The 25,135-nt window shown below is 45.9% G+C and overlaps 1 protein-coding gene and 1 long non-coding RNA gene across 5 annotated transcripts in view; one reads left to right on the forward strand and one right to left on the reverse strand.

Moving 5' to 3' along the window:
• LOC139777677 (uncharacterized) overlaps nucleotides 1-25,135 on the forward strand; it is a 136,298-nt gene that overhangs the window by 86,068 nt on the left and 25,095 nt on the right. The gene's annotated exons all lie outside the window — the stretch shown is intronic.
• Nucleotides 1-25,135, reverse strand: part of Bi (T-box transcription factor bifid) — an 87,047-nt gene that overhangs the window by 44,348 nt on the left and 17,564 nt on the right. For 2 of the 4 annotated variants that reach the window (XM_071714909.1, XM_071714924.1), the window contains exons 3-4: nucleotides 10,979-11,092; nucleotides 8,584-8,746 (exon numbers count right to left, since the gene is read on the reverse strand). In XM_071714909.1, coding sequence (XP_071571010.1) covers nucleotides 8,584-8,746; nucleotides 10,979-11,092 — 277 coding nt within the window. Of the gene's footprint in view, nucleotides 1-8,583; nucleotides 8,747-10,473; nucleotides 10,588-10,978; nucleotides 11,093-25,135 lie in introns of all 4 variants that reach the window. The other 2 variants (XM_071714918.1, XM_071714933.1) reach the window with 2 other exon arrangements.

Here is a 25,135-nt window from a genome sequence, read left to right on the forward strand (position 1 = left end):
GAGCAGAAATATTAGAGGAGACGACTGGAGATATCAGACTCCTCCGAGAGATTTATCTTCCTCACGGGTATTAAGAATAAAGCTGTTTATTATTGACGTCCTACGACGTTGTAAGCTGAGCATATATCTTTGCGATTAGTCTATCTAATATGCATTGTATGCATGTACTCTTTAAGAAAATATGTAAAGTAACGATTAGTCTAGAGCCTCAAGTATTCGACTTTCAAAATTTATCAGAGGAGAGATTGATCGATATATGTTTCTTAAGTTTCAAGATTGTTAGCTCCGTAAACAAGCCAACATCTCAGATGAAACAACGTGCGTTCCTTTGTCGATCCGTCCCAAATACCGAGCCCATTCACTCCGTTTCACTGACGAGAAACGACGCTCGCGACTCCAATTTAGCGACGGTAAAATCCGCGTCGCGGATTTCTCGTCGCTCGCTAAATTGCCCACCGAGTGCCACCTACGAGAATGCCGCGCCGTGCCGTGACATCAAGACGGAAAAATAAAAAGTGGTCGGTTAGTCGTTCGGCAGACAAGTGTGCGCGGCCGTTGATTAACGAACGGCGGAAAAGAGGGTTGTTAGTCAGCGCGGGCGTAGAGTTGGCGCGAAAAAGAAGATAACGGAGCTCCGAATGGATTACAACCGTCAGTAGAATTAACTGCGACCTTAATCTTCGTTCAACGTGATGTAACCATCGTGCATTTTCTATTTGAATTTCTGTTTGTGATATATTTGAAGTTTGTTTCTTATAAGAATCTACATGTTTATACATGACCAATATCCAATTTTTTTTTCTGCACCACTCGTGTTCAGAAAATCTTCGATTTACTTATATTTTATACTCAGTCATTTCTTCATTGATCTTCTCGCGTTGTAGAGTTTATTGAACCTACGTTATTCCCGAAGAGGACGCGTAGAAATACTGCATACGAAAGTTGATGAATAAAGCAGGAAGTAGCCGATAGTTGGCGGACGCCTCTTCACTCATCAACTTGCTTACTTACGTGTAAATGTTGCAACAGTTATCATAGTTGTCTACTTCCTTCTTTGAGTTTTCGCCCCGACGGACCAATAAACGTTTACGTCCACGCATCACGGGTAAAGTTTAGTTTCATCGAACGAAGACTTAACTTCGAAAGCGAGAGGCGAACCGTACGACCTACCTCGCAAGCGAGACTTGCAAGTTTCGTCCGCATACGTTATGTCTTGCCTACACGAGTCACGCGCGAGGAAACAGCTCGCGTGTCCTGCAACGTAGGTGTACACTGTCATTGCCCATTCCGTAGCCGCCCAAAATATCGGTCTCTTCTTTTACGAGCGCGCAAATTTCGGTGACGCGTCCTCTCGCGCTAGAGGAAAGCGTTCGCGTAGTCGCGGGGGAAACACGAAAGGAAAGGATACGAGGGTGGGAGGGAGGGAGGGCGAGAACGTCGAGTAAGGGAACGAGCCGAAAGTAATAATTACGACGTTAGGACCCGGGCGCGCTCTCGATCCTGGCGTGCCCGTTATGTCATTATCCCATTTATTATAACGATCAGGAGCCACCGTGGCGGCTCGACCGGATTCCACGCCCGTTTCTCGCTCGACGGACGCAAATTGCCCGGCACCGCAGCGCGCGGTCTTCGTGCACCGGCCGCGCCGTCGCGGATGATACACGATGATGTCTTGATACGGAATGCACGATCGTTAATCGCCGTTTAATCCGAGAGTCGCTCCTCTCTCGGAGCCCCTCTCGCGAAAACACGGACGGACATGCGGTGCGTGCGCGCGCGTCATGTCGCGCGGCGCGCCGCGGCGGACGACCGACGGTCGCCTCTCGGTTTCTCGAGAATCTCGTAAAATTTTAAGAGACAGGTCACGTTGGAAATCAGCCCGCCGTGAAGCTGCAAATGAGCGCGCGCTCGTTAATTCGGAGTGTCTTAAGTAAACGTTGAGGCCGAGCAAACGAGCGGTATGCGAGACGTCGAAAGTATAGGGTAGAGAGAAATAGAAAGAGAGAGAGAGAGAGGGGGGGGATAGCGGGGCGGTGTATATTTTCGATATACATTCTTCGATCACGCTAAGATTTAACTTAGTTATTACGGGTGCCCGTTGTTAGCACGTTCATTAAGGATTCAGGAATTTACACGCCGGCATGCTTACGCTAGCTGCGAAAATCGATCCAAGATATATAACGCGAGAAAGAGAGAAAGAAAAGAGTAAGCACCGCTGGATAAAGAAACGATGCAGAAGTTTTCTTTCGACCATACCGAAATATCAACCCCGTTGGACGATCATGCGCGGGGTGGGGGTCTCTTTTCTTCTCTCGTGTCGAGAACTAGAATTCGTAGTAGAATTCGCGCTCGACTGTTACCGGAGGGCGAACCCCCAGGGAAATTTGCGGAGTGCGTGCGAAACGCAGCCGCGGGCAAATGATTTAGTAATGCCTGCGTGCGAAGCGAGCGGGTTTTTTTTTGCCACAGAGTCTGGAAACGGGCGTGACGCACAAAGCAATGCAGTTTAGTTTAACGCTACTCGATGTAGTTAAACATGAAAATTGAAAATTATGTAAAAGAATGCAGCACGAAATAATTGCTCTTTCGATACCGCGATTAAACGAGAATAGAAAGATGGAAAGAGGTTCCTACAATACGAGTTCTTTATGTTCTTTTGCTGTCGAGATTTAAATTGAAATAACGATGTGTGGACAGGCGGAAAAAGTATCTCGCTGAATTGATGTTATTTGTTATTTATCGTTCATCGTGCGACATTTTCTAGCGCATTTCGCCGATCGAACGAAAGCTTATCGCTATGTAAATAAGAAGAGCGATAAAATTGAAGGCAAAGGACGCACAACTGTTGGCAGTAAAAGCATGGACGAGCCGCGCGAGTCATATTAATGAACTTGAAAAACCCGGGGCACAAAGTGCGTGTGTGTGGGTAGAACATAAAGGATACACTTCGTCGATAATTAGGTAAATACGAGCGGTGCCGAGAGAGAACAAAGCGACACGGATTCTCGACGTGCGCGCGGCAAAAGGATGCCCGGCGTTATCGGAACCACGCGGAGAATATTAAACGACAATTTATGCGCAGTAAATAATGACAAAATGCGTACCTATAAAACCGGAACGATCTCTTCAGGCCGCGATAACTTACGCAAATTGCAAAAATCGCGACGATCGTAATCGTCAACGGCGCGCGAGCGCGAATATAAGCACAGTCCCATTGACGGTGATCTTCGCGGGTGCGTAAGGACTCCTACACAGCGTGACTATCAACCCTTTCGAACGACTCGCTTTCACAATTTGTAGTCGATAAGAAATTTGCGTTCAATCAAACATGAGATGACGTATGAGTCCCGTAATATTAAAGTCAATCATCGTGCGCTGCTGAGTCGACAAGGTAAGCATCTCTTGGCGTTTCATATTGGTACATTTGGTACCGCAACCGCGCGTGCGACTTCCGCGTGCGGACGAGTCGCCGATGTAAATCGCGCGCAATCTCGTCGCGATTTTCGTGACTAATCCCCATGAAAACGGGGCCGCGGCATCCAGCGCGCGCGCGGCCGTGCTTTAATGTCCGCGACGCGACACGTATCGAATCGGTGTTCCTCTCGCACAGCGGACAGCAAAATGGCCCCCGAGCCACCGCCGAGAATCGAAGCTCACGCACGCACGCACGCACGAAGGCACGACGCCTCGGGACACGCGAAGCCGTCGTAATGAAAACGAGCGTGCGTGTGCGTGCACGCGACGCACGCAAACGAGCCCCGCGCGAACCGAGACCGCTGATCTACCGTGTACCCGAGATATACCGATTCTTGCGTCTTCTCGCGTCGCGTCTATCGCGAGAGCGTGCACGGCTTGCGGATAACCGCGTGTCCTATTTGCACGCGGCGCGAATACACGTGTAAGCTGTCATGAGAGCTGCGGTTGCCAATCGCGTTCGCGGCTATCCTCGTACCCCCGACAAACAATCTGAAGTCTACGTCGTAGACGCAGATTGTATTAAATATTATCTTAGAACGTGGTCTCCATTCTGATGTGGAAATGCGCAAGTGCCGCGGGAGAAAAATCGTGGATAGACCGAGCGCGGCGCGGCGCGGCGCGGCGCGGCGCGGCGCGGCGCGGCGCGGGGTGAGGCAGGCAGATGGGAAACGCTATCTCTCGGATAAGCCGCGTTCCATATCGGTCTATCGCTGAATGTCAACTAACGAACACTACTACAGCCACGTATCCATTACTAAACAAATCACGAGCGCCGTTCGACCGTGCTTCTGTAAGCTCTGCCGCTGGGCGCGGGATAATTAAAGCTGCGAGGCACATTTGATCGAGTTTCGGTCGCTCTCTCCGTCCGACAGACCGATTGTTCCCCATTTTAATTTTTTTCGGAAAATTGAAAAAGGAATTCTCCCCCGTTTTCTCGATATTTTTATTTTTTTTGCGCTCGCTCGCGCGCGCGCGCACGCGGGTATGGGTATGCTGCCTGTGCACGCGCTACAGCCGGGCGAAAATTGGAAATTGATTTCGAGCGGAATTCCGAGCGATATGTCGAGCACGTATCGAACAATACCGAAATTTCGCGCCTTTGAAATAGTTTCTCGGCTGTACCTTCGCCGGACGATTCATCAGAATGTCATTCGCTGGATGTGGGTCACGATGGATTTAGATGCGGAAGAAAAACGGAAAAAAGATTGTTGCGACTCGTTATTCCGCTAACATCTGAATCGAGCAAGATTCACTTTATAAATGGGAGCTTAGTATCCGTTATATTCCCGGAAGAATTATGTATATATAGGACATGTCGATAAGCGTCCGCTTTTCGATACGCTATTCGATAATGACATCAGATTTTGAAACGTAAGTATTCATTCTCCATGGACGCTTTACAAATATCGCCCCGACGGACTTGCATGCAAATGACAACGACAGTTTTGAAAAAATATGACTAACAAGGTGGCGAACAACGTCAGAGAGCAATAAAATCGTTGGAGCACGGAGTAAGAGCGACATATCTGAGTACCAGTTGAAAGCATTTTACCGAGAAGCTGCAACCGAAGCGAGAGAATGCGTCTAAAAGACGATCTCCAGCGATGTGGAGGAAGGTCGCTCGCGATTCCAGTATTTCCAGTATTTCGGGTGTCCCGCGGCGAGGCGGCTCGCTCGCCGAATCAAACTACTTCATTAGCAAAGAGCCGTAATGACGATAACGCGCCTCGACCGCGAAGAAAAAGACGATCGCCGACAATTAATAAATAGCCACGGTATCCGTGAACCTGCCACCGGATTGTGCTCGAGGCTAGTTCAAACAACGAAAATAAATATATTTCGAACGATGTGGCTCAGAAGTATAAGCCTATAAAACAGCAGCGTATAAAATTATGTGCATAAATTATCGCCAATGTAAAAAATCTTGCATTGTGCACCCGTCTTTACATGAACAAAATTTATTTTATTAAGTAAAATGCCGATCGACGTATGTATAATACAGAATAAATAAATATTGACATTTTTCGGTCATCGGCCGGAATCTTATGCCTAATTATAGTTTTTGTGAATCTTATACATTTCGTCTTTCGAATCACGTGCCGATTCAAAAGCTAATTATTTTTCATTTCGTTTCTTATATATGTATCGCTGCATTTTAACCGGTTATTGATGAACTATAGGACATATCACACATGGGACCACCATATTACAGCTTCTATTTAAAAAACAGATCCGCCCCTACGGCTTTCATCCTGTCAAATATTCCCACGCCTAATGCTTACTAGCGCCTGAAGAAGCGCACGCGGTGTCGCTTTAAAACGGGAGTAACGAGGTCCTTTCAACCGCTGTTGTCACCAGGATGGCCTCCAACCGTTCTGGTAACGCACCGTCAGTTTCCTGTTTGCGGTCCTCGACAGCCTTTCACCGATATTTACTCGCGGGCCTAGGTCCTCCCTTGTGATTGCTCTCGAAGACATCTCGGAAGGACCAGGACTCGGCGGTGTCTCGTTTTTGTTTGCCACGCCAGGATTTCCCGACAAAAGGCCCGGTGCATCGTCATCCCTTCCCCCAGTCCCTTAACACTAGGATTAGAGTCAAAAGGATTCCAAGTTGTTCGTGTTAATTTTTCGCTTCTGCTTTTCCTTCGAGATTCCTACAACCGCCTGCCCTATGAAGAGGGTTTAAATCTCAAACAAAAATTCAGGCCCAACCAAAGTCAAGCCTCATGATGATTCCTTAAACTTCTTGTTAGTCCAACTTCCACTTTCTATTGTCTTAGTAGATTTATGTACATAGGAAAAGAAGTAGCAGCGAATTTCTGGATCCCGCAACGCGACATAAAATATTTTAACTGTTAAAACTGTATTTAAAACTCTTTAAAACGATTTTAATAATTGTTAACGCGTTGTTATAAGGCAATAACTGAATTTAAATATTTTATAAATTTAGACATTATAACAAAGATACATTATTTAATAAAATACATTAAATTTGGAAACCAGCAGTAATTTTTGTCTTACATTCAACTTACACCTACGTTTCTTCTTCAATGTGCCACGTTAAGACTCCCTGACGTTAGCGATCATTTAGAAAGAATGTAATTGTGAATATACGTTTTTGTTTGCCCATCAGAGGACCACCTAGGAGCCTTTTTACCTATCGGTATAACACTATTTCAAAGAATTAGGATATTTGACCATAAAGTGCAAATTTTGAGGTTTCTTTCTACAATAATCTCCTGGGAAATAATCAGAAAAAATGGTTTCCTAGTAAACCTTTTCTCGCCTTGTGTAATCCTTTGAAAAATCGAAGCATACATAGAATGAGAATCCGAAATTTACCGACTACTCTCACACAAAACCACTCATCATTCCAAGACGATGCGTCATCCACACTTATTTTTCCAAATTTCATGTTTAGGGAAAAATAAGTCACGCATCTTTTATTGTATACCGATAAATAACAAATGCTTCTTTTCTTAACAAGTTTGTTTCCATCCGTATTCATACGGATCGCTCTTATAGACACGCTTTTGAGATACAGCGTGAAAAAACACATAATCCTTCAAAAGACTTCCGAACCAAATCTTTCGTAAACCTGGAAAGGGTTAGGCCAGGTGAAAAGGGCTGTCATCTATTAGCCGTGGCAAGAAAGGGGTTTGAGAGATATTTTCGAGAGGCATTTTCTGGGCTCGTGCACAAACTGGATCCTGTCTCTCTATCGAAGTGAAGAGAAAAAAAGAGAGAGCGAGCGAGCGAGCGAGAGAGAGAGAGAGAGCCCTTAAGGGCGGAAGACGCACGCCCGCTGCCCCGTCACACGATGTAGGTGAACCATGCATAATGTCGTGGCCACATTACCTTTCGACGACAATCTGCCCGCTGCTCCCTATCTCTCCCTCTCGCTTTTCCTATCTAACTTCTCTTTTCTCTTTCTCTATCCCTATTTCTTCATCCATCCCTTATATTCATCTCTCTCTCTTATAAGTAGTCATTCACTTTTCTCTCTTCGCGTCGACGTGTTTATGAGAGTATTTACGTGAAAGAGAAAGAGAGATGTTGAAAGAAAAAGGAGATTAGAAAGAAGAAAAAGAGAAGGAGAAGGAGGCAGAAGAGTGGTCTTAACAAAGGTCGATCTGCCACGCACTGCACGACAGCCAGCCATTGACATCGGGTGGGCTCTGGGTAAGGAGGACTAGATTTCACGAGCCAGCGATGCAAGATCCTTCAAAGGGCGCCGACGGGCTGCCGCAAAAAGGATTCGCAAAAAAAGGACGAGGTAGGGAAAAAGAGACAGAACCACCATGGCCGCAGAAAGGGGACAGGCTTCTTCTTTAGTTAACGCTGGCTTCCGCGCACCCCGTGTTGAAGAGAAAGAAAAGACGAGAGATTGAAGGGGGCGAGACCAAGGGGGCAGGCGGCCGAGGCTAATAGAGAGGAAGAAGACGAATAAGAGGAGCGCGAAGCGGGCGAGAAACGCGGGAGGGGAGAGGGGGGAAGAGCGAAACTACTTGACGGCGAAATCCATCGCGATAACTTAATCCCAGGATTACGCTGCGGTTAGGTATCCGCGCGGAAATCCGATCGCGCGCGCCTGACGGGGTCCGTCAGGGCCGTTGTGAAGGAACGCGACTGCTCCGTTTCCGGTTTCTCGATTGATTTCACGAATCTCGGCCTCTTCGCTGGTGTATACGCGATTAACGTGAGGATTATTATTCGGACGCAAAAAACCGGCGTATCGCAAAGTTAGATTGTTAATTAGGCATAATTAGCGTCTTTCTTTATCGATTTTCTCCCCCGTGTTAACGCTTCGTACAAAAAATATCACTCGATGAATTATACGTCTCTCCAGATTTTAGGAGAACTCTATTGGCTGAACTAAATAGATCCAATTCTACTTGTATTCCACCGATCGTCATCGTCGCGTAAATTAATTTATCGCGGAGAGTGCTGCATGCATGCACATCGATCACGGCCGTTTCGCAATTTTGAATCGGCCTGTCACGCACGTTTCAGGCAGGTTCAAGTTAGCGATTAATTGCAAACTAAAGGAGCAAAGCTTAGAGTAACTAGTAAGTAAGTAAGTAATTGTTTGGTTGGCGTTACGTACAGTACTTACAAAGCCGTGCTTGTCGCTGATGTTGTTGGTGAGCTTGAGTTTGTGGAAGCTCACGACCTTCTGCATCCACTGCTCGCCGCTGCTGGGCGAGTCCGGATGTATGTACATCCTCTTCGGCATTTCCGGATCCGCCTTACCCGCTACCATCCACCTACTGCCTCGCAACACGCGTAAGAATGTATTAGAAAGTTACCGGGTGCCGGTTAGCCGTGTGTAACATGCCTCGACGACGATGAAGATACCGAGAAACGCTCCTCATCGTTATCTAGGACAAATCGCTCGGATCGAAATGCAGACCATAAGAAAATGCCCGACTAGACTATACTTTGTTTCAACATCAATTACTATCTGATTTATTTCCCTTGTATCTCAAATGAAACTGTCTACGGGGAATATTTAATTTACATCCTCCACGCCAGAATTATCTATAACTAGATTATAATTCGTCGGTTGAGATTTTTATTCGATATATCTGGCTAGACTCGACTGTAATTTGGAACGAGAATGTGCTAATCGCGCTTCCGATAATCAAGCGGATACCAACGGTTTCCTCGCAGGGCAACGGTAACATGCCTATGCATCTCTCAACGCAGACGACGAAACCAATGATCTATAACGAGCCGAAAGAAGGCTCGAGATGACCGGTGTTCCTCGTTGGCTCGAATAGCTTCGACCCGCCGCGAGCATCAACCAGACGCGATTGTTGTCTTTTAAGGGAGGCGTGTCCACCGTTCGTACTCTTTCCCGTCGTCGCAGGTGGGTCAAACTCGAGCGCGAAGGACCGAAGGAAGAACTCGTTCGACGAGTTCCAAAGTGGCTGCGGTCGCCGATGTGATGTAATCGTTCATTGTGGTCTGCGTTTCGATCGTCCGAATGTGTCGGTGTCCCGAGATGCCTCGCGAAGAGTTTTCTCGACGTGGAGAGCGCTAATCGAGTTCCCTCTGTCGGAGGAACGAGTTCGGGATCCGGGATCTGTCTGTTGCGAAAAAGTTCCCGTGTCGCGCGGCCGGCCGAGAGAAGTGCGCGAAAGTACGTGAAAGAAATACACGGTTGTTCACTTTTGCAGCTAAGCAAATATTTGCGCTGGGCCAAATTCGAGAGAAACTTTAAACGACAACGAGCAAACAGTCGCGAGAGTCATTCTTAAATCACGAGCCGCGATATGCCGAAATATTAATGATCATCAGCACGCGATTGCTTAACGGGATTTTTAGAGAATTATAATATTCATTTGGAATACGAGCGAAATTTTGAGAAACACAGAGGTACGCGAGTTTCACGAAGCATCTCGGTTAACTAATGTGAAGGCTTGCGATCCCCATACAAGTCGAAATAATTTCCCATGGGACCCTCCCTTATGTGGCACTTCTGCGAGAGAATCAAACATTCATTATTTTTTTTTTTTAAATAAATATTGCTTCACAAAAGTACACAAATATTTACTGGTTAAACATTTGCAAGTGACTTTTCGAAGTACCGTCCGTAACCGATTTTTCGCACGAAAAATGCAAAAATTGAGCGTGGATTTGTTACGCACGGCGGGATGGATTAATCATAAATTAAGATCGCGATATAAGGTTGCACAGGATTACAAATAAATTATCTTCGACGAGTATGAGGAATTGTTCGCAGCGCACGCTCCACACTTATTTCAGGAGAGTCTCCTGGTACAGATAGTGTAATTCGCGATCGGGACCGATCCAGGATCATTATTTCAAAATATAATTCCAAAAATTTATTTGGAATACTTTCTACGCCAGAAAAATATTTAATTAAGCGTACCCCCCAGAAAATTTTCCAAGTATTAATGTAATACTTTTAATTCGTAATTAAAAACAATGATCCAGGATCGCTGCGATCGCGCAGGGTCAATGGTATCACCTGTTGTGAAATTTATATCGGCATTCGTCCGATGCCACGATGTCCATTAGAAGTATGTAGCTAGCCTGCTTGTCTAACCCGAACACCCTCACTTTATACGCGGGAAACATGCGTCTGCGAACAATTTTGCAATCGCAAAAAAAAGACACACACCATACATTAGTTCTACCGTTCACTGCTGACTTTTCGTTATTATTCCCCATGAAAACGGGGGACCGTGCTTAAAATCATCATCTTCGGATACGACGCTTTTGGTCGGACAACCGATTTCAACGATCTCGACGCAAATTCTATTTTACAAATCCGTTTGTACTTAATGACTTTCCACTTTCAACCATTAAAAGTAAAAGAAATAAAAATAAAATACAGATATCAAGATCGGTATTGAAAGATCTCGTATACAACATGGTTCAGAAAACGCTTGAGATCGTTCACACGAGTTGTCCGCGACAGTTATATTTTTGTGAGCGCCCTCGCTTCCCCCTACGCCACGCAAAACCTCTACCTGTTGTGGAACTTGTATCTGTAGTCATCGGCGGCGACAATGTCCAGTAGAAGGATGTACTTGGCCTTGGCGTCCAGACCGGAAACTCGGAACTTCATCTGAGGAAACATCTGCCTAGACCCCCGATCAACACGTACAGTTCGATTAGATCGCTTGTTCGATTAAACGAGCTAACTTAAATTAGACTATCATGCAACTCGCAGTTATCGCACCTTATCTTAACTCGTATCGTCCTTAAACTCGTTCGATCCTTGTATAATTGACAAAAATACATTATCCCCGCGTACATGTTGCTGAAAGCAACATGTCGTTTGTTATCTCAGCGAGACACAAGGATAATGCGCGATATTTCCGATAAAAACGTTAAATTTCAGTCTAGAACGCATTTATTCAAGAATTCGCGAAAAACTCGTCTCTCGCGAGAAGCAGCTTCGGCTCGGAGGATTCTCACTCCTGAAACGAGCTGAAATGGGATGAAACGCGCGTACTCGCGCGCGAGGAACGTCGCGCGGCCGCGAGTCACGTCGGCGACACCTGGTAGAATCCTGAAAGGTCGGAATAGAAACGTGCACGAGTCAATCCCGGCCGGCTGTCAGACGGCGGACGCGCCGTTGGCTTCCGAGGCGCGCGTTCTCTGGAATAAAAACCGGACCCCGTTCCCCGGGCCAGAAACCGACGACCACGGCCGTGCTGCGCCGCGGATCCCGGTAGCGGCCGTCAAGGTGCGTTCGTTCGGCCGAGGTGCGCGTCGAGGAATTATATTCGCCCGACACGAGAGATCTGGAAAATCGTCGCTCGGAATCACGTTTTTCGGACGCGGAGATCCGCCGTCCGTGCAGCTAGCCGGTTCCATAATGAAAGTTATGCGCGACGTGTTTTTCTCGCGCTTCGAGATTCCGCACGAGGGATTACATCGGAGCTGTATCGTCCTGCACGTGCTAATCACGTAAAAAAATAAACGTAGTAGCTACACTGTTTTTCTACATCGTAAAATGTTCCCTCGTAAAATCGGAAAAATAAACACGTTTGAAAATACGTGCACTTTGATTAACTATAGTATTGTCACTTGCTATTGTCACTGATGATAAAATGTATCGCACTCGTAACATTATTGCGATTCAAGAATTTTTAAATAAAAAATTAATATAATTCAACAATACTCAATTAGAGTACCTATAGTAGACGTAATCAGTAAATTATACGTACATTTATATTCATCACATTTACATTATCATCACTATCATAATACATTTATATCTGACACATAATATATTTGCTATCATAATAAAATATTTATATCTACCACGAAAATGTTCAATATACTATACTAACTCCTTTGTAATATGCTTTCCAAGTTCCATCGCACTATAAAATATTCCAGAATTTTATAAAGATATTTAAGAAACGCCATTATACCCTCGAACTTATGGGCACACTTCAACGTAAAGAGTTTCTTACTACGAAAAACTCAATTACCATAATTAGGCGTTATAACTCGCCAAGTTTAAGAAAATAGATTAGCAGGCCAAGACATTATGATGTAATTATAGGCGACGGTGTACAAGGCAAGACGTTTCAGTACGTCTAGACCTGTACCCAGCAATAAAGAGTCGTTAATGGCAGCAAACAAAGAATATTTGCAACTTTCCCGATTTTTTGTCTCTGTTCACGAAACTGTACTGTCCAGTCAGCTTTTAACAAATCGCTTTCCCAATAAATAAGCAAATAAAAAATAGATATTAACTACAGAAGTTTTTGAACAATAAAATTATAAGAAAATGTCAAGTAAAAATTATTTTATATAAGGTTCACTCAAGATTTATCGTGAATCAGACGAAATTAAGTTAATCAGCGATTCCAAAAAGATCTCGCGAATAAAGATCTGCTGAATATCGATCGAGGGCGGTTACCGAGAAGGGCCGATCGTTCGTCTCGCGACGTCAAAGGTATCATGGGGATTTCTGGTAGCATCTGCCTACTGTCTGTCCGTTGAGACGTTCCCCGTCGAATTTCGGCGCGAGCGACGACGAGACAGGATCTCGGCTCGGCGGCGCATTCGGTCGCGATAAACGAGACGCCGTTCTCATTCACGTCGAGGAGGACATTAAGCCGGATTATCCGCGCTATGTGAGCCAAAATATCCCGCGGGAGGAGACGCGCGCGCGAGAGTCCTGGCGATGAGTGCTGTCGACGCTGCATCGCTAAGCAAATGCTACAGGGCGCGGATGTCCTCCATTCGACGGCCACGTGAATATTGCGTAACGCTAATTGTAAGATATTTTATTTTCGCCGCGCGAAAAATGTTTTGTTACGTCACGCGCTGCAGACTTCTTAAGTAAATGTTTAACGCGAGCATTATACGAAATTTAATTAATTCACATCAAATTAATCAATGACACAAGAGTGTCATTGGTCTGTTTTCGATCGATTAAGAAATGAGTCGGAGACGTGTATAAACAGCCGTTTTGTCTCTAATACATATTCAATATACCTACGAAATTAAATGCCGCAAGGACATACATAAAGCCAAAAAAATGCGACACTCTCACAGAATCTGGACGCAGATCTCCAAAACACTGTGTTCGCGATGCGAAGTGTGGCGCTATATTATTTGATGATCACAGACAAGACGTTTAAAAAAAAAACCGGACGTACGTTATCACTCTGAAATCACACGCAGGGTTAAGATTTATCCGGTTGTCTTATGTATCATAGACGCGGCGCGACCTTCTCCTCCGTCGTACACAACTCTCAGCTGGTATAGCTAATGAGCGACAATACGAATAAACAAATTATGAAGCGGCCGTTGTCGCCACAAGGTTGCTGAAAGCTGTAAATCGTCCGATAAAGGCGCCTTTGAGAGATCCCGCTCTCGTCTCCGTCGCCGGCTCTTTCTTTTCTTAGCCGCCACACTTGACGACGTATCGCCGCACGAAACGATTCGATAAGACGCTTGCCACCGATCGAAAGCAGCTGTCTGTTCTCGTCCAAGTGACTACCATGTTTTTCAGACCCAACTTTGGGGACACACTGTCAATCGAGACAATCGCTCGTTAATCTTGTAATAGATCAAAGGTCAAAGCAACCCAAAGTATGTTCATTTATACAGCTTTATCTATATGTAATCTTTTTTCAAAATAGTGGTGGTTTCCCCTTTATCTGTTTTATTTACCTATGACCTATGTAGATACGAAAGTGAAATCAATTTTGTGAAGACACAATATGCGTGTTTCATTTATATTTGTACCGTTGTTTTAAACTGCTTTGAACTAACGAGTGATGAAAAATGAATGTGAAGGTTAATGACTTTTTCACAGCGTTATTTATTTTGAAAACTCAACCGGGGACATAGTTTCCTCTAGAAGAAAGGGCGTGACATTCCTCAGAAAGCCGAGGAGGCGCCGCTCGGCTTTAATGGCCATCCTCCTCCCAGATTACGGGAAAGGGGCTTTCGAAGTCTACGGATCAGGGCCTTACGGCAGCGGCCGAGTCATCAGAAGTATTTATCGGCGATCCCTATCCTCATTACAGTTTATGTTGATGTCGGGAAGAACGAGAAATTAGGTGTCAGGATCGAGCCGCGTTGCTGTTGTCGACGCCGCGTCAATGTCTATCCCGGCAATAATACTAAAAATTAGATCGTAAAAAAAGCGATCGCGCGCACGATAAATCGTATTCGAGAAAATTAAACGGAACCACGGGATACGGCCCGGCCGACGATGGCATTCTTTTCTATGATTTCTACTTCGAGATCGCCGAGTATGATAATAAAAATTGTGTAATCTTTCAGTGTCGATGAAATTCGTTTACGTAAATTTCCCAAAGAGCAGTTTTAAATTACACGTAATCCTATTATTCTTAAGCTTAATTCTCCGCGAGAAAAAATGAAAATAAATACGATGCAATAATCCCGACATCGAAGTCGTGGTAAAAAGTTAAGATAATGATCGCGAAACGAGGAGTCAACGGTGTTCACTTTCTCACTTATACATATATGCACGGTGCATATGCTACGCCTATGTCCCGCGATTATTGCTATTAAATATGTAGCGTGTGCGACGACACAATTACATCGGGAAAACGATAACGGCAGCCGTGACGATATCGCGTTATGATTGATTCGCGGAGGTATCGCGCGATGAAACGGAATAGAATACAAAATAAAGCGGCAACGTAAAACGGGTAACTTTGTCGAGGCACCTGCTCCGTCCGACATTCGATCATCCGCCGTTTCCTTCCTCGTTTGTAATTCTTCGTCCCGCTACAATGTTCAAAGGGCTTTACACATAGCAATCTCCATCTCTTTCTCTCTCTCTCCCTCTCGAGCGTCCCGCGTCACTTTATATTCCCATATGGCATATGGTATACTCCCGTTTTCGAGACTCTCGATCGATCCACTGCGCGAACCTGTATCGCGGATGCCATCGCTAATAAGTTGGGAGATGCTAATCTTTTTAATCGATATATATATATATAATTTATGCTCTTCTCTCCGATCACGATGATCGCGATGATCACGATGATCGCAATTAACGATCGATCGGATGGACCCATTCTTTTTATAACAGCGTATAATCCTGTCAGATTAATTGTAACTTTAACTCTCTGTGCCTCATAATATAACTATAATTAGCATATGCAAATACGTTTAATTAATTGCACGTTATATAAATATTAATTATACATGTAGGTATTAATTATATATGCACAGAAACACGTGACACCGAACTCAGTATTTTTATCATCTTCATTTCGATCATTTCAACTTAACATCACCGAAACTATTTCTCCTCCCTTTCTTCCTTTCTCTCCCTCCCCCTCTCTCGCTATATCTATTTATCTCTCCCTCTCTCTCTCTCTCTCTCATCTCTCGCCGCGTTTTGCCTCGTACACACGGAAGTGGTCTGCCAGTTTCGGGTTTAACCACAGAGATGCACTTCCGGGACACCCAGTACATCCATCCCCGGTACTGCGCTTTCCGCGGTGTATGGCAGGTGGAAGAGAGATCGCTTCCACGAAACCTCAGGAGCCCGCGGTGATGTGCAAGAGCACGACGACGACGCGATCAGGAGACGACGACGAGCGGAGCGCGTGCATTCATCCTCTTCCCGCCGACACAGCGTGCACACATACGCGTGTCTCTCCTTCTCTCTCTCGTGACGACGACGCGCGAGCTTTCCTCGTCCGTCCCACGAAACCACCGCTTGTCCTTCTCCTTCTCTCTTCTCACGTATTTGTTTCTCGGACGGCGCTAATTTTCGGCGTTACGGCTCTATCGGCGCAGCCCGATCTAGATGCGGCCTCGGGCGTTTTTTCAGCGTTTCGTGCCGGCCCTGTGGCTTCTGCCTCGTTAACGAGAGACGGAGAAACGCCGTAGAAGCGGTTGCACGCCGATCGAATACGCGTATACCTCACACACGCGTACTCTGTTTTGCTCGACGAAGCATCGAGTTTCTATTTCTATAGTCGCGATGATCGCCGATTCTTAATACAGCAAAACATGATAACATCTTATCAAATAATTGATCACACAAACGTTCGGCAAAAATAAGAAAAAGAAAAAAATGTGTATTTCGTTAGGGGGGGAGGTCATGGATATTAATTTTTTCCAAATACATTAAACTCCTTAAAAAACCATCGAACTTTTAATTGTTGATATTAATAATATTCAATCATTTATAATTGCCTGTCTCTCTTTCTCTATCGGTCATTCATTTATTACTTACATAATAGAGGAAAAAATAAGAAGAATAATAAAGTTCTTTAAGCGAAAGTGATCCTACGAAACAATTTCGTTCGTGAGTATCGCAGTTACGTAAATCCAAGAGTCTTACTCGAACATAAATAAGGAGCAGCTCGCTCCTCGCGAAATATCTCTTACGATATTGTCGATGAGTAATGACGACAAATAGGGGAGAAAAGGGACGGCGCAAGCACACAGGTGCACGTTGTTGCTGCTGTTGCCTTCTCTTCGTCGTTACGAGAGTCGGAGTCGCGCCGATATCTCGATGGAGATACACCCGCCGCGGCCGTCGGTTCGATGAAACCAACCGCGGATTTACGACGCGGACAGACGCGCGATAGATGTATCGTCGTGTGAATCGCGCCTTATTTACGACAGCTGATTACGCACGCTGGTTTCGCACTTCCGAAAGGTGATATTTCTCCAAAGCGCGAACGCATTTATTAAGGATGCAAGAAGGATCCCGGAAGAATGAGGACGAACGGGTTATAGGCGCGAGAATGAATGAACGATCTAAATAATACATTTTTAAAAACACGTCGAACTTTTATATTTTTATCTGAGAAAATAAAAATCTATGTTTTTCTTTACCGTGATTGTATATAAATACAACTTTTATCACAACTTTTACTAATTTTTAAATTTTCAAAGATCATTTCCTTTCAAGGAGGATTCCCTTCATCTCTTCACGCTACAATTAAGAAAGGCCCTCGAGCTCTTCACGTGCGTACTTTTTTTTCGCGGCGCCGAGAAATTCAAACGACGCGGCGACGTGCCGATGGAACGTTACGACTTTGCGCGACTAATCGTTACGATTTCTCCCGGGTCGTGGCCGGCGGGCGTAGAAAAAGAAGCCTCGTTATTAGCCCCGACGAGAACGAGCTCCCTGGTAAGGCGTAACGACGCGGCGGCGCGGCGGACGGATAATGCTCGTCGTCCGGCAACTGTAACGCGCATACCGCCGCATCACTTTTATGCAGCGCGCCCAAGAGGGTCTGGACCGATCCTCCCCGCCCTCGCCGTCACGTTCCCTTCGTCGATAAATCGAAGGGGGAAATCGTTATTTACGGCGCGTCATTACACGCGACGGGGACGCGCCACCGAAAGAATCCCGCGCAACCCGGTAGCTTTAAGTTAATTTATTTTATCGCTAAGAGCGCGCTCTGCGCGGCCACCGATGATTTGCTCTCGCGTCCCTTTCGCATGCCCATTTATTTCTCTGTGCCCGCCAATCTCCACCGCTCCTTATCGCCTTCCTCTCCTTCTTCAACCTCCCGCCGATCTCAGGCCACGTAACGGGTGACACGCGAATCGTGCACGGCACATAAAAGCCCTCCGCGAGTTTTACCTTTATTAAGAGATTGTTAATCGATTGAGTAATTTTCCTTTTAACATTGCTGGCCGAGTTTTGTTTAAAGTTTAAAGCAAGAGTTCGCGTGTGTAATTAAAATTTGTCAATTCTGATATGAATTATACATGTTTCATCAATATGACAAATAGCCGCAAATTTTAATAGAAATTTTCTTTCGAAGATCACACGAGCGACCAATCTTCCTCGACCCTCCATTCCGGAAACACCGGTTGCAAGGACACCGTTAATCGTATTCTTCACGCTCTCCAAGCTAAGAAGCATAAAGTATGGGTTTAAGGAATCGCACGACGTAGGTACTCTCTGCGTAAAAGAGCCGCCGTGCAGAGGAAATTAAAAAATCCCCTTGAAACTACACCGTAAATCGACCACATCGCGAACATGCTCCTCTTCGTCTCGAATCCCGATGAATCAATCGCGTCGTATATTACAAAATTATCGCGTGCACCTCCGGCGTCGTTATTTTAATCCTGCTTACGCCGTTACGCAAATTTATCGACGCGCCTCTCGTAACTATACGCGCACCGGCGTTCTCCTCGACGCTTCGATGTCGGAAAGAAGCAAAACACGCCGGAAAAGAGCGGGGAAGAGCGTAGCGAGAACAGAAGGAGGCGAGGAGAGGAGACTTTATGGGACGACGAAGGGCAGGACACAAATCTATTCGCGAATTGACAGTGAAAAAGAGAAGCACGAGGAGCGAGGAGAGGAGAGTCACCTTCTCCGCCACCTTCCTCCCCACCTCCTTCTCGCCACCCTGTTCAATCCTCTCGACTGCGCGAGAGTCTTGTCGAACAAATCGGTACAAACGATCGTCGTAAAGCAGTTAAGGCCGAGTTTATATACGCCTTTCTACCGCAGGGCCCCGCGTAGAGGGCCCCGAAGAGAGATGAGCGGGCGCGATAGGGAAAGCGATAGTCGCCGCTCTCGGGGCACCGCCGGGGTTTCGAGAGAGCTTCTTCTCCGTTCATCCTTCTGGCTGCATCTCCCCTTCACGGGACCCCCGCAGCGAGGAACTTTTTTAACCGGATCCGAGAGAGGAGGATCGACGGAACATACCGTAGTCGCGTCTCCACCGAAAGTTTCTCCGAACCTTTCGTCCCTTTTTATTACTGGCGCGATTCGGACGAGACGGAAAAGCGACGCGTGTCTTTGTTTCAGCTTTGAACTCGGGGAGAGAGACTCAAAAGAACTATTTCATATATATCTCAGTTTTCGTGGTTTTTCAACTTAAATTAGATACAGTTTTCCAGCTTCGTCTTTATACTTCATAATAATTCTTTAAATAACGATCATCTTTTCAATACTTCGCTTTCGATTGCACGTGCGACTTGAGAGAAAAAAGAGACTGTGACGTAACGTTATACAGCGCGAAATTAAGAAAGAACTTAGAAGGAAATGAATCACTAATCAAGGATACGTCCCCCGAGTGTCAAATGCACTTTCATCACTTCCTGTTGCTCCGAAGGACAACGGGCAAAAAGTTTCGTGGCCGAGGAGACTCCGTGGTAGCTCCGGTATAATTCCGGGCGTTTATGACTTGCCAAGAACAAATAATAATTTAGTGGGCGTCTCCGGCCTTCACCCCCTGCTCGGAGAAATCCCCCCCTCCCCCCGCGGACGAAACCCCTTTCTCGCCGACCACACTGTATAAATAACGAGTGGCGCCAGCCGAACTTCCACTGTTACATTATCTCTTATGGTTTACACGCTATAGGGCACGCCATGGCCATCATTATATCTCTCGTCTTCGCTCCGTGCGTGCGCGCCACACATCCGCGTGCCTACGTGTGCGTGTGTGAGCGCGGAGGCTCTCCACGTCGTGATCTCGCCATGCGGCCGTCCCTATAGGATTTCTTATTAGTCCTCTTCAACTCAGGTGTGAGAAACTCGGAGAACTCGGCTCGATCGTAATGACGCACGATCGATTACGTACCGGGTGTCGTAAATTTACAGCCGCTATAAAATATGACGGAAAGGATCAGCGTGGCGTACAAGAAAAAAAATCTGTTATTAAAATTAACACTCGCTTTCACTCCCACTGATTTTTCATCGGTTCTATATTTTTGTGCACAGCGCACGAAATAACAATCGACGGCGATTTGTAGCGTTAATTTGACATCATTAAATATTAAAAGAGAAAGAAGAAAATAACGTGATTAATGTTATAATGGTAGCAATGTTTATCCCCCCTCCCTCCCTCTCCCCCCCCTCTCTCTCTCTCTCTCTCTCTCTCTCTCTCTCTCTTCCTCTGACTTTCGAATTAATAGAGACTGCTGGAAGTGGGGTAACCACGTCCCGTGCAGCGTGTAGCGGCAGCTGGTGAATGGCGAGGTACCTATTAAAGTCCTCCAGATAAAGCGCGAGATTAACTTACCCGCATACGATCGCTAATTAATCAGATCCAGCTTGTCGCTGCTGGCTTAATATCGCGCCTGTGATATACGCGTATAGAATAACGATCGCGCGAAGAACGATCTCGCGACGCTCGGAACTCGCTTCACGCTCGAGTTGATCAATACTCAGTTATTTATCCGTTCACCGAAACGCAGATAAACACGATCGATCGAATTCAATCGCGATCGATTCAATTAAATTTCCTTCTATACTGATGTGTGAAATGACGAATAAAAGCTTGGTCATTTTCGAAGAAATTAAATCAACTTAATTAATAATTTCTAGGCTACGTTTATCTCCGTGATAGAATTTCTGAGAATTTCAAGACGGTCGAAAATGAGCCGCTGAAAAAGTGACGAACGCGTGAGCGCGGAATCTACGAATTCAAGATCTTTTTATTGCACCCCACCTCTCGCCTGGCGTTTCACATTGAATTCACACTTTCCACGCCGTGAGAAAGGGGTTGGCTCGCGCGTCATATTCAAGTGGCGTAGGTTAGGCCGAAGGCGAAGAAGACGCCCGTAACAGCTTTCTATTTGCATACCACCGCCTCCCCGCGTTTTCATCCGCGAGGCCCCCCCTTTCAACACCACCGTTATTTGCATTCAGAAATTGGCCGTCGACCGCCGCGCGGCGATCTCCTTCCTTCCTTCCTTCCTGCCCGCTTGCCCGCCTTGCCTGCCACGCCACGTATCGCGTTCTCTCCCTTCGTTGTCTTTGCCTTCGGAAATTTTGAATGAGCCACCAGCTCGGCCGAGATCCATTTACTTCACGGTGAGAACAATGTCACTTTTAATTATTTTAAACGTGAAAGTAACAAGAGTATTAATTAATTCACCAACACGCGTTTGACCTCGCTTTTGACTCTTTAAACAGCATTTTATAGGCTTCGTATAAACATAAATTAAAATTTTATCCGTCAACATACATATATATTATATTTATTATTATAAATATATTTATGAAATATATATTAGCATCTCTAAGTTGTGTGTCTAAAAAGATACAACGTGTCTAGATATGTATCTGTTTGAATTAAATTTACAATCTACCAACTCACGATATTGGATTGTTCGGCCTATTATAGCTCTTTTTTTTTAACGTTTGTAACTCATGTAAATGTATTTATGCGAATAACGTTGAGTTTTGTAATTTTCTAATCGCTTTAACACATTCAGTACGTCGATCCTTTTTCTTTCCTACGTCCGAATTTGAGAATATTCTTCTACGATATATCCACAAATTTAATTTTGACGTAGCAACTGTAACGGGGGGAGGAGGGGAGCCGAGAGGAGGATTCCGTCGGACGCAAGAAACTATAATTATCCCCCTTCCGCGCGCGTATCAGTCCCGACAGTTTATATTTCGTAATTATAAAAATGAACGCGCTGCTGTGTCCATCAAGATTTAACCCAGCTGTAATGCACGTAATACGATGCCGGTAAAAATCCGGCCATTAACGCGCCGCGTTGTTATACATTCGTGCGATACGAGCGAGCGCGCCGCGCGAGTCGAGGCGAATGCGATGCGCGATGCACAGAGGAAATGTGTCGTGAGGCGCTTAATTAGACACTTCATGGACGCACCTATCGTGTTCAAGGACCGATAACGTTACAACGTTTTTATCGCGAACTTGAGCTGATCTGCGCGTCATCGGCGATTCTCTATTTCGTTATCGAACGTAGCCATCGCCGACCACGATTTCGGCCGTACGCGTTTTTTTTCCTTTTCAGACGCTCCTTCAGGTAACAGCGCTTTGCATTCCGTATTGACAATGTGCATTCGGGACATCGGTATATTACTTTACCCTCGACATTAACCGAGAAAACCGACGTCGCTCATCCCGACGTCGATGCCGTGCTAAGTTCGAGCGGGCCCGCTTTCAACGTGCCCCGTCGAGTTTGAAGCGCGTCGAAAAAGATGATCTCGACGTATCGCGAGAGGATATAATAGGTATCGTGCACTCTACTGACGGATAATAAAGCTCTCGCACCTGTTTGAGACGCACGTCAGATCGCAATCGCCGTTTAATCCCGCCCGAGCAGCGCGCGGCGGCAATTTTAAATTAATATATTCCCGCGGAATTCGATCCGATAACGTCCATCCGATCGCCTTTTTCCCCCCGCGGCCCGATAACGAGCCGAGAGCCATCGGTGTGTGTACGCGCGCTTTCCTGTACACGCGGCAGCGCCGATCGATGGATCGCGGCCGATCGATCAAGATCCGGCACTGTGCAACCGGCACACAACCGAGCGCTGCCGTGAAAGCCGACGTGCGCTTTTACGGATTATTACGTGGCGTAATGCGAGGAAGGGCTAAAGTTACATCACACGCTACGGATTTATGAATCGTTACCATTGGCAACGTATCGAATTCGCGCGTAAATGCTTCGATATCATTTCACCGATTGTTCATCACACCGGGATGTAAATTGCTCCCGGCGATCCTCTCCCCCCCCCTTTCCGTGCGTTAACAAATTTTCTACGTTTGCGGAATTTTCCACCAAGTGCGAGCAAAATGGCTCCAGACGACTGTTCTCCTCGCGACACCGATTTATCGCGATCGACGTTTCCGCGTACGCGTATGATATCTCGTGATTTCGTTCCATTTGCATTTATCGCGCGTACTTAAAGCGCGGTCTTAAAGACGACGCATCCGTAGACGGTACAATACCGCTCGACACAATAAATAACTGTCCGGCGGTAATTTGATGCAACGTGTCCTACAAAGAACGGGAATTTATGGCCTGCGCATCGGTATCCTCGAACTTCACCTGCATTTTTATTGCCCTGGAAAACCGTCGCGCATAAGCAAATCGCGAGCACGATTATCCCCGTATTCATGATGGATGGTCCGCGACAAACGGCAAGAAAATGTCACGGCGCAAGTGTATCGCCGTGACAATGCAGCGTATTTAACGCCTCATTACCGCGTCGCATGCTAATATATTCGCAATAACCTTCCGGTACGTGGCATTGACTAGCAATTGTAAGTAGTAATTTCTATGCATTCATCACCTGTTTGGAAATTTTCATTTGACAGCGAATTTTAAGGTATAATTTAAATACTTGCAACTATATTATAATAAACGTGAATAGTCCAGCAATATTCAGTAATAAACGTGACGGGGAAAAGATGGACAAAAAGCAGTCGAGAAATATACGAACGATTTCAATCGTCAGGCAAAAAAAAGCAGGCGTAAATAAAATTTCTTTATCTCCTCCACTTTTATTTCCACAAAAGCCCGTGTTTTTTTCCATCGCGGAATAACTTTAATGTTGCTGAAAAAAATTGAGCTATCGGATGGTAAAGCTCGACGATGGAAATTCAATCAATATGGATGCGTGACTTGCATGCAACCGACACGCGCCGTGTTTCGCGCCGATCGTTAAACGCCGCTCGCGGTGTGAAAAGTGCGGGTTTCCACGGATAGTTGGAAGCTCACGAGCAAGAAAAATCATTTTAAAAGCGCGGGTTCAGCACTCTCTCGAGCGTCACGCCGCGCGGCGCGCGCAAAACAGCTTCGCGTGCGAGGCGAATACGATGCACTATTTTGTAATCGCGTGTACAGGCTTTTGTAGCCTTGAAACGACGCCGCGAAGTGCCGTCGAAGATAAGGACATTCGCGTTGAGTTCAAAGTAAAAAAAAAAACAGGAACGAAATCGGTGGAGAGTGTGTGAGGAGCAAAGAGAGGAAAAGAAGGGAAGAAACGCGGATAAAAAGCGGCGTTGAAAGACATTAAAACAAATGGAACGAATGGATGATTTGAGGCTGAAACGGATTCGCGCGCGATAATAACTTAATTTGATAATGTATAACGAAATATCAAAGAGAAAATTAATTGCGAATGCAACGGAAAGAATAAAGTATAACGAGGTGCAGCGGAGAGGCAAAAATAAGATGAGACAAGGTGGTTGAAGACACGAAAAGCCTGTCGACCGACGAACAAATAATACGATAAGAGCCGCTGGGGGAGCAGATCATTTCGAAAGGGATCGGGGGCAGCCGCGGGACAACCTGTCGTTACGTCGGGATCGCGAATGAAACGAATTGAAATTACGCAGTCGTGTCTCTTCTCTCTCTCGCATCGTTTATTTTTTTTTCATAACGCGAGACAGTCTGCGTGACGACAATTCGCACGGCGAGCAAGGCCGCGTGAGGGAAAGGTGTAGCCGATATAACGTGTGGAGCCGTTGGAGACAAAGTGCCCGCGGCACGTACGAGCGCGGTAATGAATTGACGCTTTGGCTAATATTTATGAGCGGTGATGCAAGAATGCGGCGATTATACCCCCCCCCCCCTCCTCTCCTCCCTCGATTTGTGTAATTACCGGGCGCGTGGAATGCACGGGACAACTATCGTTTTACTGGCACGGAAAGATTATAGGCCTCGAATGCGAATACGTTGCGCTAATGCTCCGCGAACGGGGGCGTCGCTCACATTTTTCTTTCTTTATCGCGTGTGCATTTTCGACACACGGACACCATCTCGAGTCGCCAAAACGGTGGTCTCTTAAATCAACGCTCATGCAATTCTCGCGTCCATTTCGGTTTTCTCTTATTTTTTTTTTTTTTTGCTTCGTGAAATGTCTCGCTCGCGGATTGTGATCTTCGAGGGTCGCGGCTGACTCTCGTCGAAGCGTAAAGCGTA

This window comes from Temnothorax nylanderi, unplaced genomic scaffold (genome assembly GCF_030848795.1).
Source record: "Temnothorax nylanderi isolate EJ_2023f unplaced genomic scaffold, tnyl_v1.0 TNYL_tig0006_pilon, whole genome shotgun sequence".
Classification (NCBI taxonomy): Eukaryota; Metazoa; Arthropoda; class Insecta; order Hymenoptera; family Formicidae; genus Temnothorax; species Temnothorax nylanderi.